The sequence below is a fragment of the Euleptes europaea genome, chromosome 1, assembly GCF_029931775.1.
Source record: "Euleptes europaea isolate rEulEur1 chromosome 1, rEulEur1.hap1, whole genome shotgun sequence".
NCBI classification, from domain to species: domain Eukaryota; kingdom Metazoa; phylum Chordata; class Lepidosauria; order Squamata; family Sphaerodactylidae; genus Euleptes; species Euleptes europaea.
Window position 1 is genome coordinate 45431191 of NC_079312.1, and position 12816 is coordinate 45444006.

Here is a 12816-nt window from a genome sequence, read left to right on the forward strand (position 1 = left end):
TCTAAAATCTTTATTTAGTTTGATTGCTTCCATCGGCTCTTCAAGAAATTTCATCATTCATTCATGCTTCCATTTGGTTTCCATTTTTGTTTATTTCAGCAAAACATGCTAATGATTCCAGTTCACCTAGTGCTACTGCGGGTGAGTTGCCACTATTTAGCATCTGAGATAATGTGGATTTGAATGGAATTAAATTAGATCTAACTTGGTGAAACAAGAGTTAATGCAAATGACAAGGTTTTGAAACAGGATTTGATCTGAGAGATGAAAATACAGGGAGAACATCTGATGACTTGTGGGGGAGATTCCCATTTTCCTCCCCCCATCAGCTCGGACTTCCTCCCTCACTTCTGGCTCTCCTTCCCCCTATGCCTGCTGCAGCTCATCACCTTGTCTGTCAATAGCCCTTCTTCACTTTTCTGTTCAGTTCCATTTTTTTTTAATGAGGCATGGACAAAATCCCAGGATAGGGTTTGGTGCTAGGGCAGTTCTTCTTCCCCAAGGGCTCCCTTAACTCCTTCTTCAGATTCATAGAAGAATGTACAGAATTTGCTCTATTGCTTTGCATGGAGCTAGAACACACCTGGCTAGGGCTGTCAAAAAAAAAAATTCGGTATAGTTCGGATTCGGCCAAATTTGGCCCTTGTGGGTTCGGTACGTGCCGAAGTCCGAACTCCCCCACTTCGGATCCGTTCAATCGGCGGGAATTCAAAGTTCGGAAAAAAAATTCGGCCGAATAAAGCCATTAAAAACACAATTGCGCCTTTCCGCGGCTGTGGGGGGGCATTTTTGGGCTTAGAGGTCCCAAACTTTCAGCAGAGCTTCAAAGGACGTATATTGAAAGACTCCCCAAGTTTTGTAAAGATTGGGTCAGGGGGGGCTGAGATATGGGCCCTGAAAGGGGTCCCCCCACCCTGAATGTGCATCTCTCAGCAGAGCTTGCCGCCCACGCACAAAGCTCCCAGCCCCGACAAACAGCTGATGAGAGCAAGGGCGGGGCAGGTGCTAAGAACTTTGCAAAGCAACACAACTGCAAAGCAACACCTTTGCAAACATGCAAAGGGCGGGGCAGGTGTGAAGAATTTTGCAAAACAATACAACTGCAAAGCAACACAAGTACGCAATGCAACACCTTTGCAACAGTGCAAAGCAACACCTGACACCTGGGAGTTTGCATACCATGGAAAGGGACAGAGGCAGCTAGCTATGCATAATGAGCAGGAGGGGGTGGAATTTCTCCTTTTGCATTGGACTTGGGACCAGGCAGATGCATTCTTTAAGTCACCATTTGAAAACCAGTTTTGAGCAAGCATCAAAATAACCTAACTGATCTTATGAATGAGGAAAAACCTGAAGAATAAAAATGAAGCCCCCCCTCAAACCAGGGAGAGAGAGACTGGAGGGGGAACACACACCCCAGGCAGAACCGGCAAAAGCCCCCTTTGGCTTCCCCCCCCCACCCACAGAAACTGCTCCCTCCCCACACACACAGAGAGACTCTGCTTTCCCCCCCACACACACACAGAAAAGAAAAATTATAGATTAAAGCCCCCAAAGGGGTCTTACTGTGGCTGTCTTCTGTTCCAGCAGGAGGGGCTGGGAGGCTGGGTAATCCAATATGATTCCATTTGTATCCAATATAAGATCCATATGTATGCATCTCTCGAGGTTGATCCATTCATCCCAATAGGGAAAAGGGGAAAGCCCATATCTCGGGGGCCCCTGACCCAATGTTTACAAAACTTGGGTGGTCTCTTAAAAAGCCTTGTCTGAAGCTCCGCTGAAAGTTTGGGGTCGGCACACCCAAAAATGCGCCCCCTGCAGCCACAGAAAGAGAAAAAGGGGGGAGCCGATATTTCAGCCCCCACTGAACCCATCTTTACAAAACTTGGGTGGTCTCTTAAGAGGGATTGTCTGAAGCTATGATAAAAGTTTGGGGGCTGCACTCCCAAAAAAGCGCCCCCTGCAGCCACGAAAATGGAAAAGGGGGGAGAGGAAAAAGGGGTGGAGCCCATATATCGGGACCCCCTGACCCAATGTTTACAAAACTTGGGGGGTATCTTAAGAAGCCTTGTCTGATGTTCCGCTGAAAGTTTGGGGTCGGCACACCCAAAAATGCGCCCTCTGCAGCCATGGAAAGAAAAAGGGGGTGGAGCCCATATCTCGGGACCTCCTGACCCAATGTTTACAAAACTTGGGGGGTATCTTAAGAAGCCTTGTCTGATGCTCCGCTGAAAGTTTGGGGTCGGCACACCCAAAAATGCGCCCTCTGCAGCCACGGAAAGGAGCGAATGTGCACAAGCACCCCCTCACACACACATGAGGATTTCCCTCTATCTCTTTCCCCGGCTGGCTGCACATCAGCTGATTCCTCCAGTACTCAATCCTGACTGATTGGCCAGAAGAAGACCCAGCTTGGCCACGGTTGGCCGGGGGAGGAGAATGCTGCTTACTGAAGGTTATGCTGCTTACTGACGGCCCCGAATTGGCCGAATTTATTTGCGAACTCCCGAACTCGCTGAATTCGGCCCCCCAGGTTGCCCGCCAGTTTTGAGTTCGGTTCCTCCCGAACTAAAAACCGCCGAATCAAGGGAAATTCGGCTGATTTTCAGTTCGGGCCGAACCGAATTGACAGCCCTACACCTGGCTTTATCACACAACAGCTTGTGTGCCAACGCATTTTGCTTTCGCAGATACCTGATTGCTGCCTTTGGAGAGTAGACACATGTCCACCCAATATATATGACTTTTACTTTGAGAACAGAAAACCAAGGATACTTACTGTGTCTCTAGAACAGTTAGATTCAAGTCCAGTAGCACCTTAGAGACTATCAAGATTTTAGGCCATGTATAAGCTTTTGAGAGTCAATGCTCCTTTTGTCAGATAGCTCCTACTCTTGAAAGCTTATACCCTGAAAATCTTGTTGGTCTTTAAGGTGCTACTGGAGTTGAATCTAACTGTTCTACTGAAGACCAACATGTCTCTACCCTCTGAAACTATCTTACTGTGTCTACAAAATTCACCCACAATTTATAAATCAAATACCAAATGTATGGCATATAGTTACCGAATATTTAGATTTACATCTCCGATAAGATGGAATAATACTTTCTCCTAAATGTGGCTCAAACTAGCGAGTCAACATTTAGTGATTCAGGTCTAGGTTAATAGTATTCAGTGTATGTGTCGGTGCAGATGAGACAAATAATGTCTCCCAGGGTAATTTCAGCTGAGGAAATTTATGGGGTTTTTTTGTGGGGGGGGAAAGGTCGGAGCCCCTTTCCCCCATGCTGTGGTCCCAATCATAATCAGTCCCATGTTGCTCTTTAAAAGGCAGTTCCCCACAGCTTCTATGTGACTGTATGGAATGAGTCCAGGGAATTCAGACCTGCCACATTAAAAGTAATATAATATAATATCTACTTCAAGTGATCAAATCTAGTATCACAGGAACTGGGCAGGTTATGCCAATAGATTTCTAACATATGTATTTATTCATTTACTTCATTTATATCTTGCCTTTCTCCCCAATGGGGACCCAGAGTCGCTTACATCATTCTCCTCTCCTCCACTGTATTCTCACAACATCCCTATGAGGTTGGTTAGGCTGTGTGTGTAAGTATCCCCTGCCCAAGTTCACCCAGCAGGCTTCCATGTCAGCATGGAGATTTAGACCTAGGTCTCCCAGGCTCTAGATCGACACTGTAACTCCTATACCAACATATCAAGCATACATGAATGAATGCTCACTTAGATGCTGTACAGCATGACTGGAAACATCAGGGCTAGATTCATTATAGATCAAGAGGTGTGAAATTACTCTCCCCTCATATTTTAGCCAATTTAATCAAGGAACGAAAACCAAGACTTCTTATTCCTCCTGAGTCTTCTGGCCGCAGCTCCGATGTGACTGTTATCAAAGGAAACGATCTTTTTCTGGAATGCATCGCTGAAGGACTGTGAGTATCTCCATTATATAACCTTCACTTAAAAACAGAGATTAAAATTTGCAGAAGTTGCAAATGCCAAACAACATGTATGTATTTTGTGAGCTATGCAACCAGCTGGGTTTTCTCTGCTCATGCTTGATATACTAGGGGTTATGCTGTAAAACTAGGGTTGCCAGCTCTGGGTTGGGAAATACCTGGATAGTTTAAGGGTGGAGCCTGGGGAGGGTGGGGTTTGGAAAGGGGAGGGACCTCAGCAGGGTATAATGCCATAGAGTCCACCCTCCAAAGAAGCCATTTTCTCCAGGGGAACTGATCTTGTTCATCTGGAGATCAGTTGTAATAGTGGGAGATCTCCAGGTGTCACCTGGAGGTTGGCAACCCTATTTAAAACTGACTGGAAGACAAAGCAGATTAATTCTATTTATTTTATTATTATTTTAACATAGGAAAGAAATGACAAAATTCAAAACAAGGGAGAAACTAATCTCATTTGTTTAGTTTTGCATTTTTTTAACCCTAGCTGTATATCAGGAATACAAAGCAATAAAGTGGAGGTATTTTGCATTGTGTACATGGGGTGGACTACCACTTAGAGTTCACAGGCAAGTTCCTCATGGAAGGAAAGAAAGGGATGTAACTGATAGACTGGAAAGCAATCCAGCCTTTGGCAAAAACAAATAAACAAACAAAGAGCAATGTCTGTGGCAAAATAACAGGTCAAACTTGCAAGAGAAAGCTAGCTGAGTCTCATTGAATTCTCATTGAAATCAGAGGGAATTCTGATGCCTTGAGGCAGTAGCAGAATGTATGAAGACTGCATATCATGAGAAGCAAAATACCGCAGTTGTAATCAGGAGAAGACTAGTTGTGTTTCCCATTCATTCCATTTTCATTTGTTTTTCATCACTCATTTTTGGTTTTGCCAGATCAATAGAAACAAAACCAAAAAAGAGAGAGGCAAAACTAAAGATAAGTGAACCATCCTAAGAATGAAAAACAAAAGAAAGAAATAGAATGAATGGGATGTTTAAAATGAAAATGCAACCCCACCCCATGTGATATACCTGGACCTAGAGTTGTTGATTCTCTTGTTGGAGTGAGGCAGTCTGCTCATGTGATCCATTGTAGCCTCCCTTTAAATTAGGGTTGCCAACTTCCAGGTGGTGGCTGGGGATCTCCCAATATTACAACTGACCTCCAGGCAACAGAGGTCAGTTCCCCTGGAGAAAATGGCTGCTTGGCAATAGGACTCTATGGCATTGAAGTCCCCTCCCCTCCCCAAATCTCGCCCTCCTCAGCTTCACCCCCAACATCTCCAGGTATTTCCCAACCTGGAGCTGGCAACCCTACTTTAAATGCTGAGCTCTGGATGAGGCCAGGATAAGTATACTGGCAGGAACTTCAAGGCCAAGGTTAAAGTGGCAAAAGTTTGAAGCCTGACAGGCCAAAGTCAGGAGAGTTGAGAACAGGGAGGAAGCTGGCTATCAGGCTGGTAAGAAGTTAGACATGAAGCAGAGGGAGGCCCAGGTGGCCTCTTCAAGCACCAACATGCCAAGGGTGAGCAAAGTCAGAAATCCTGCAGTCACTTTTGACTGGTCATAGAGACTTCCAGTGCTGGAAGGTTCATGGGTTGCAGTGGCTGGCAACCTCCCTGCTGGAATGGACTGCAGTTCCCTCCTTTGCTAAATCCCATTGATATAGCGATCAGTAGGGTTGCCAGGTCCCTCTTCTCCACTGGTGGGAGATTTTTGGGGTGGAGCCTAAGGAGGGCGGGGTTTGGGGAGGGGAGGGACTTCATCGCCATAGAGACCAATTGCCAAAGTGATCATTTTCTCCAGGTGAACGGATCTCTGTCGGCTGGAGATCAGTTGCAATAGCAGGAGATCTCCAGCTAGTACTTGGAGGTTGGCAACCCTACCGATTAGAGAGCCAGTACCTGTGATTCATGAGAATCCTAGACTGAGGCCCTGGTGCCTTCCTGTTCTGGGAGCAGATATCTTATCAGCAAAATCTTGTCACATGAGGTATCCCATTTAATATGATGCATCTTTCTTCCTCTAGGCCCATTTTATACAAAGTGATGCTGCAGCAACACTAAGGATAAAATTAGAGTGTCATTTTGAGAACTGTCATAAAATGTTCCTGATAGAAAACTAGAATATCTTTTCGGAACCTGGGGCTGAGAGTAACCTGGGGCTCGGCATGCTGCCACCACAGCAGATGGACACGAGAGTAAACAGACACGACTCTGGTCTATGTGTGCCATGTACAGTGCTGGCATCAGGAAAGCCAGCTGGGAATGTTAAGTTAGCAGCCTGCCCTGAACTTCTGTCTTTCTCGTTATAAGAGTGCCCCATTAATTCAGCAAAACACAAAGTCCCTTTTATATTCAGTTGCCTGGAGAATTCACTCTGGCTGGGCAGGCACAGAATTGCTTACTGTCAACTGAGTGAAATCTTTAACCCCATTTATGGCTGTGAGAGCCTTTACGGTGTGGGAAGAAACCAGGTTCTGGACCTTTCTGTACAATGCCACAATGTTTCTGTGGCATTCTAACCTTTTTCCTAATCTGACATTGGCCAAAGGTCACCTTCAACACACTTGGTAAGGTGCCGCATGATTCCTGTTTATTTTTATACATTCATAGATGCTCTTCGATTTATTTATTTTCATTAAAATGGCTCTATCTAGGCCAAGCCTAGCCAGCCTATTTCACCCAGCAGGCATTACATTACAATAGAAAGAACAATAAAAATCTGTCTTGTATAACAAGTCTCAAGTTAGGGTTGCCAGGCATGGTGGTGGGCATAGCCTGGCAACCAGCAGAAGACTGGGGGGATGGGGACATGGGAGGCACTGGCAGCATGATGTCACTTCCAGGGGAAACCCGGAAGTGACATCACACCTCTCTAGAGTGTCTGGTGATTCCCAAAGAGGACTGACATCAGTTTCTGGTTTAACTGGAAGTGATGTCACTTTGTCAGCCAATGGTGATTTTTTAAAGTTTTTTTTTTCCCTGCTGGCCACGGCTACAGTGGTGGGAAATTGGAGACAGGGTGGGCCTCACCCCAGCAGGGCCTGGGAAGCCCTTGTCTCAACTTCTCCCCCTTGTAGAGATTTTTCATTTGCATCAGGCACAGAGAAAGGCAAGGCTAAGCAGCTGACTTTCCTCCACAGCTATTGCTGGAAATAGTATTTCCTCTTTAATGAAGAAGCAGTATAAGGTTCAAGCCATGCAAGTCTCCAGTTTGAGGGTTTAACAGTAAAATAGCTGTGCAGAGAGGTGATTTCTTGGGTAACTCAAGAATACGATGTAACAAAGACAAATGTCTCAATTCCCTGGTTGTTCTACAGGGGAAGGTGACAGTGTGACAGTGTAATGTTTTAAACCTATTTTTTTATGTTCCTTTCACAGCCCTACACCACATCTAACCTGGAACAGAGTAGACCGAGGAGTGATAGACAATTATGGGAAAGTATTGATGGTAGAGAACGTCACTCCAGCTGATGGAGGGAGATACACATGTATAGCTAAGAATGCTTTGGGAGAAACAAGACATGACTTCAATGTTCACGTTGAAGGTATTTTGTTCGTACTCAACGATTGTTTGGGTTTGAAATATATACAATCAGTAGTTCACTCCAGCCCTGAGCTGCATAGCCCCAGGCTAGCCTGATCTCGTCAGATCTCAGAAGCTAAGCAGGGTCGGCCCTTCTTAGTATTTGGATGGGAGACCTCCAAGAAGTACCAGGGTCATGACGCAGAGGCAGGCAATGGCAAACAACCTCCAAATGTCTCTTGTTTTGAAAACCCCAGCAAGGGTCGCTATAAGCCAGCTGTAACTTGAAAAAAAGTCCACTCCTATTCCTTCCAGTCAGTGGTGTCATTCTTAGTTACTTCAGAAGCAAATCTACTCTAGGCATGCCACAGCTGTTGACCCAAAGCTACGTTCTATGGCCTGATAGGTACCTGAAACCTCTCTGTTTTTGCATTTTAAAAGCGTACATTGCCCAGCAGGAATTTGGCAGGTCACAAGTTGTAAAGGCCTCATGTACATCAATGACTTCAAGAAGCTCGAACAGTGCAATATTAAAGGATAGTTTGATTTCCTATTTCAGAGTGGTAGAATTGTAGTAGTAGGTGATCTAGTTTGTGCTTGGCAGTCAACTGCCAAGTTCAACACATGAGCTAAAATTACCTAGGAATTCTGTAATACATTGGAACCCCCTGCTCATGCTTCCACATGCAACCACATTAGGGATGTGCAAAAAAAGAAGAAGGTAAAATTTGGGTTCGGGTTTATTGGGGCCGACTTTTTTAGGGAAACCCGAAATAAACCGAATTCCCATACTGGTAAATATTCAGTTTATTCTTGCGGATTTGTGCCATTGGAACATTGCCAGGAGTCAGCGCCTGTGCCTGAGCCCCAAGCTGTGGCGTGGCATCCCTGTGCCGGCGTGAATGCCACCCATGATGGCATAAGTGCTCCTTATCACAGATTAAAGGGTCATGGATTAAGTGTCACACCAGTTCCTAAATTGCTTTCCCCCCCTTCAAGATTTCAGCCTTAGGCTTGGAAGTAATGATGCTTTTCTCTTAGTAAACAATGTTTTCAAATATCTACCATACTCTGCTTGCAGTGTCCATATTTGTTCCAGTGGGCCTCCCAATAGCTCATCTTAATGATTGGTTCACCATTTAAAGCAAGCAATATTTTGAGCATATTTGCGTTGATGCAGTTAGAAGCATTCATCATCACATAGGCTGGCACAAATATATGACGCATGCTCAGAAGTTACTGGATTTCTGGCCTGGTGGCAGTTTCAGTTTTCTCAGCCTGATTCAATTTGGGAGGCGGTTCAACCTGTAACTCCCATTAACCTCAGCAGGAAGTTGTAGAAGAAGGTTGAGAAGAGTTGTTGTTTTAAAGCAGGAAACACTGATTCCAATTGGAACTCATTTTGTTGTTTAAAAGGTCATTGTTGGCAGCAGTTAGCTCCCCATCTCTTCAGAAAGATAATGTATTAAAAAAAGAAAGAAAGATAATGTATGAGACTCTGGGAAGGGGAGGAGTGGGCAGCGAGGGGGTGGACGTGTGTGTGTGTATGTGTGTGTACATGTACATTTTGCATCCCGTTGAAGAGTGACAAGTTTTTGAGTATTCAACAGGGATGCCTGCACAGATGCCAGGCATTGCAGGAGTTGTTATCCCATCCCTGCTTGGAAATGTCAGGTGTCTTAGCTACTGCAATTCTGGCTGTCTGCAGAACTGGCAAACACATATTCTTATAATAAGTGGCATTTACAAAGCACAAACTTGCAGGGAACAATTGTCAAGCCATGCATATCACAGCTTATCCTGGGAAAGTGACAGAAGGATTGCTGCTAAAATTCTGCCAATCCAAGTGGACCTCAAAAGGGAGGAAATGATCTATGGCTAGGGGGAGAAAAGATCAAGGCTCTTATGTGCCTTTTCAGATAAATAGCTCAAGGAAAGTAATATGGGAATGATATATTAATCCTCGCTTGGGGAAGATTTTCATACCTGCCTTCCCAGCAGGCTGAAATTGTGTCCAAACATGGAAAAATAAAGAAATAGCCACATAAAAGTCACAGCCTCTGTATTTCACATGCAAATGTGAATTTTAAATAGCCAATAAGAGCAGAAGAGTTTGGGGATTCCCTCCCCCCAGCTCAAGGTGACATTTCCTTGTAAAAATGAATAATGTAAACATCCTTAAAAGACTCAGTCCTAGGTTTACTTTGTTATTTTGTTATGAAAATGCTTTATGCCACCTTTTCACAAACACTGATGATGCAATCCTAAGTGGAGTTACTCCTTCTGAGCGCATGGGGTTGGAAGAGTGCAACTCTGCTAAGGAATGCTGTGAAGCCATAATATCCCAATTATAACAAAATCTTTGAAACAACCAAAGCATTGCTATTTAAGCATCATAAGAATTCTAAAATAGCAGTCAGCAGCAAACCAAATCATACCAGCGTCAACAATTCATCGATGTAAGGAAAATATCATGTCTAATTAATGCTAAAGGGAAAGACACAAAGCGAAACAGAGCTTTCCAGTCCTAATGAGTAAACAGCCATATTAATGATGGAACACTCAGAAATGCTCAGTGGGTTTTGGAAGGAGATTCTTGAAAGATGTATACTTGCAGAGACATGAGTCACCCCTTTAGGGCTGTCAATGCTGAATAAGGAAATTTGGGGAGATTTGGGGGTGGAGCAGTAAAGAACAGGATTTGGAGAAGGGAGGAATCTCAGCAAGGTGTAATACTATACAGTCCACCCTCCCAAACAGCTTTTTTTGTCCCATGGGAACAAATCTCTGTAGTTTGGAGATCAGCTGTAATTCTGGGAGATCTCCAAGCTCTACCTGGAAGTTGGCAGTACGATTTACCATTCTCAACAACTCTGGCCTGAAATCATGCTTGAGAAGTTCAAGAGTAATTTGCCAGAAATACTATTATTAGTTTAAAGATACCCCCCAGGGAGGGACTGCCAGCTGTAGGATGGTAAGTACCTTGGGATTTTGGGAGTGGAACTGGAGATCAGTTGTAATAGCAGGAGATCTCCAGCTAGAACCTGAAGGTTGGCAACCGTAGCTGCACCATAGGGATGCATGGACACTGTCTTCCCAAGATACCTATTCTTTGCAGTCCTCATCATTTGATCTTGATTTGCCTTCTGTTCTACGAAGAGGGTAATATGATGAGTGAGGTGACACTAAGATAGTGTAAGCACAGTCAAATCTGTTTTTTTTTTTTTACTTCCAGTTAATGACAACGTCAAACGCTAGGGCTGTCCACACTACAGAGAGAAATGAGCACCGAGAGCATTAAACTGCACACATCTGTCTCCAGCCTGAGTTTAATATTTATTCCTGTCTTCTCATCTCCTTTGTATCCAAGGGAATCCAGGGAGGAAATAAGCATTTCAAATATTTATGCTGTATTTTCTCGTTACCATTTAAATGGCAAGGTCACTTTTGGTGGCAAATATGCATGGGTGATACTGTGCTTCTTCGGAAGAAAGAAAACCTGGAATTGCTCGCCTACATGGGGGGAGAGGGGGAGATGGAATAGGGCACGAAACTGTTACTGTACTGCAAACTGCTGACTCTTAGAAATCATTCCAGATGGCTTTGGAATGTCTCTGCCGCCTCTGAATATCTTAACAATCTGGCGGTGGGTTTCTTGAGTGAGCAACGGAAGCCCTCGAAATAACTGCAGGAGCTGCAAAAAGCAATCACATGCAGGAGAAGTAGCAGCAATTAAGCTGGTCACAGATTCAGGCGCACAGTTATTGTCGGCGTTCATTAAGAGCCCTGGATGCAAACGTAGCCGCTCTCCTTATCCTCGCAGGTACCGGGAGCAGAGCGACACAAATATATTTTAATGAAAGCTTACATCTCATAAACAGTGCTGCAGGACCAATGAGGGTCAACGGCATCCGTTGCCACCTGCTTATTATCAGGCATCTTCCCCCATTCCACAGGCCGGAGCAAAACCTCGGTCCGCATCCTTTTCTCGGGTTTCCAGGCTGCAAAATGTCAGTGCCATTAATCACAGGCCGACGTGCTCTTTCCCACTGTATCGCATGCTAAGGGCCTGGTGCTCATTTGGTGTAAGCGAACCTTGCTCTGCTGACCTCCCTGGCTATAATTGATTCCAATGGAGTTACAGTCAAGTTACCAGCAGGTTATGCTCCTTCTCTCTTCTCTCAAGGCGCAGAGATGAAATATAAATTTAAAGCTGGAGGCAAAACGACTGACTCCGCAGACACTCACTTCCTTTCCACCCGGTCCATCTCTTTCCTGTCGGTAATACTTAAGTCAGAACCTCAATATCCACGGTTTCTCTCATGCTACATGTGGAAAATGCAGCACACTTTAAGGGCAGCCTTAGGCTTGCTTGCATGCAAAGCCAACGCTATTTTGAAGAGAGATTGCTTGGCTGATTTCAAGCCAACCTGCAGATAAGGCTTGATGAATTGATCATTCACTCCCTTCAAGGGGTGATTTCAAATTTCTCATCCCTGCTGCTGCAATTCTAAAATCCCTGTTTTGTTTCTGCTGTTCTCTGGTTTGATCTTTACCTGTGATTCTTTATTTCAGTACCATGTTCCTTTGCTTCATACAAATTTATCCCCTGTAAAATGTTCTCATTTTTCCTTTGTGCATGAGCAAATCAGCTGTTTAGTTTCAATGTTGATTGTATGCATAATCGGCATACATAGTACATGTAAATATCATATAAATCATACTGAAAAATTGTACAACAGGAGAAACAAATCTGCAAAACCAACACGAAAAAGCATGGAACTGAAACTCTTGTCAAAAATGAGTGCAAAAAGAAACAAGCTAGCAAACAGTTGTTCCTACCCGTCTATGAATTGGGAGACATCTTAAATTATTGTTACATGAGTTACAAGAGTGTTTCTCAAACACTCTTAGTTATCTGAAGGCCAAACTGAAAGATACATGGAGTTCAATGGAATTTAACCTAATATTTTGTCAAATGAAAAGTATCTGCCACCAGCTACCAAGTAAGGGCATATGGACAGGGGGCAATTGATAGCCATCCCCCCTATAAGCTACAGGGGGAATACTGATCTGGCAGATTTGTTTTTCTGTGGGGAGAAAACCTAGCAGCACAGGGAATATAACATTTAGAAAGTTATGCAAAACTTTGTGTAATGCATACTTCAGTCCTGAAGAGAGGATCTCTAGTAACACAGTGGGAACCAGATTATTTGTGCTTTTAAGCATTCAGATGACATGATTTTGTCATCGCTGAACATTTTATAGGGCAGTTCATGGTGTGCAAAGTACAAAATTTTCATCC

At 44.2% G+C, this 12816-nt stretch overlaps 1 protein-coding gene across 1 annotated transcript in view; it reads left to right on the forward strand.

Annotated features, from left to right (window-relative positions):
- The window catches only part of CHL1 (cell adhesion molecule L1 like), a 216737-nt gene that overhangs the window by 136008 nt on the left and 67913 nt on the right, over nucleotides 1-12816 (forward strand). Inside the window, exons 7-9 of the mRNA XM_056852239.1 lie at nucleotides 100-141; nucleotides 3840-3960; nucleotides 7367-7533. Coding sequence (XP_056708217.1) covers nucleotides 100-141; nucleotides 3840-3960; nucleotides 7367-7533 — 330 coding nt within the window. The remainder of the gene's footprint in view (nucleotides 1-99; nucleotides 142-3839; nucleotides 3961-7366; nucleotides 7534-12816) is intronic.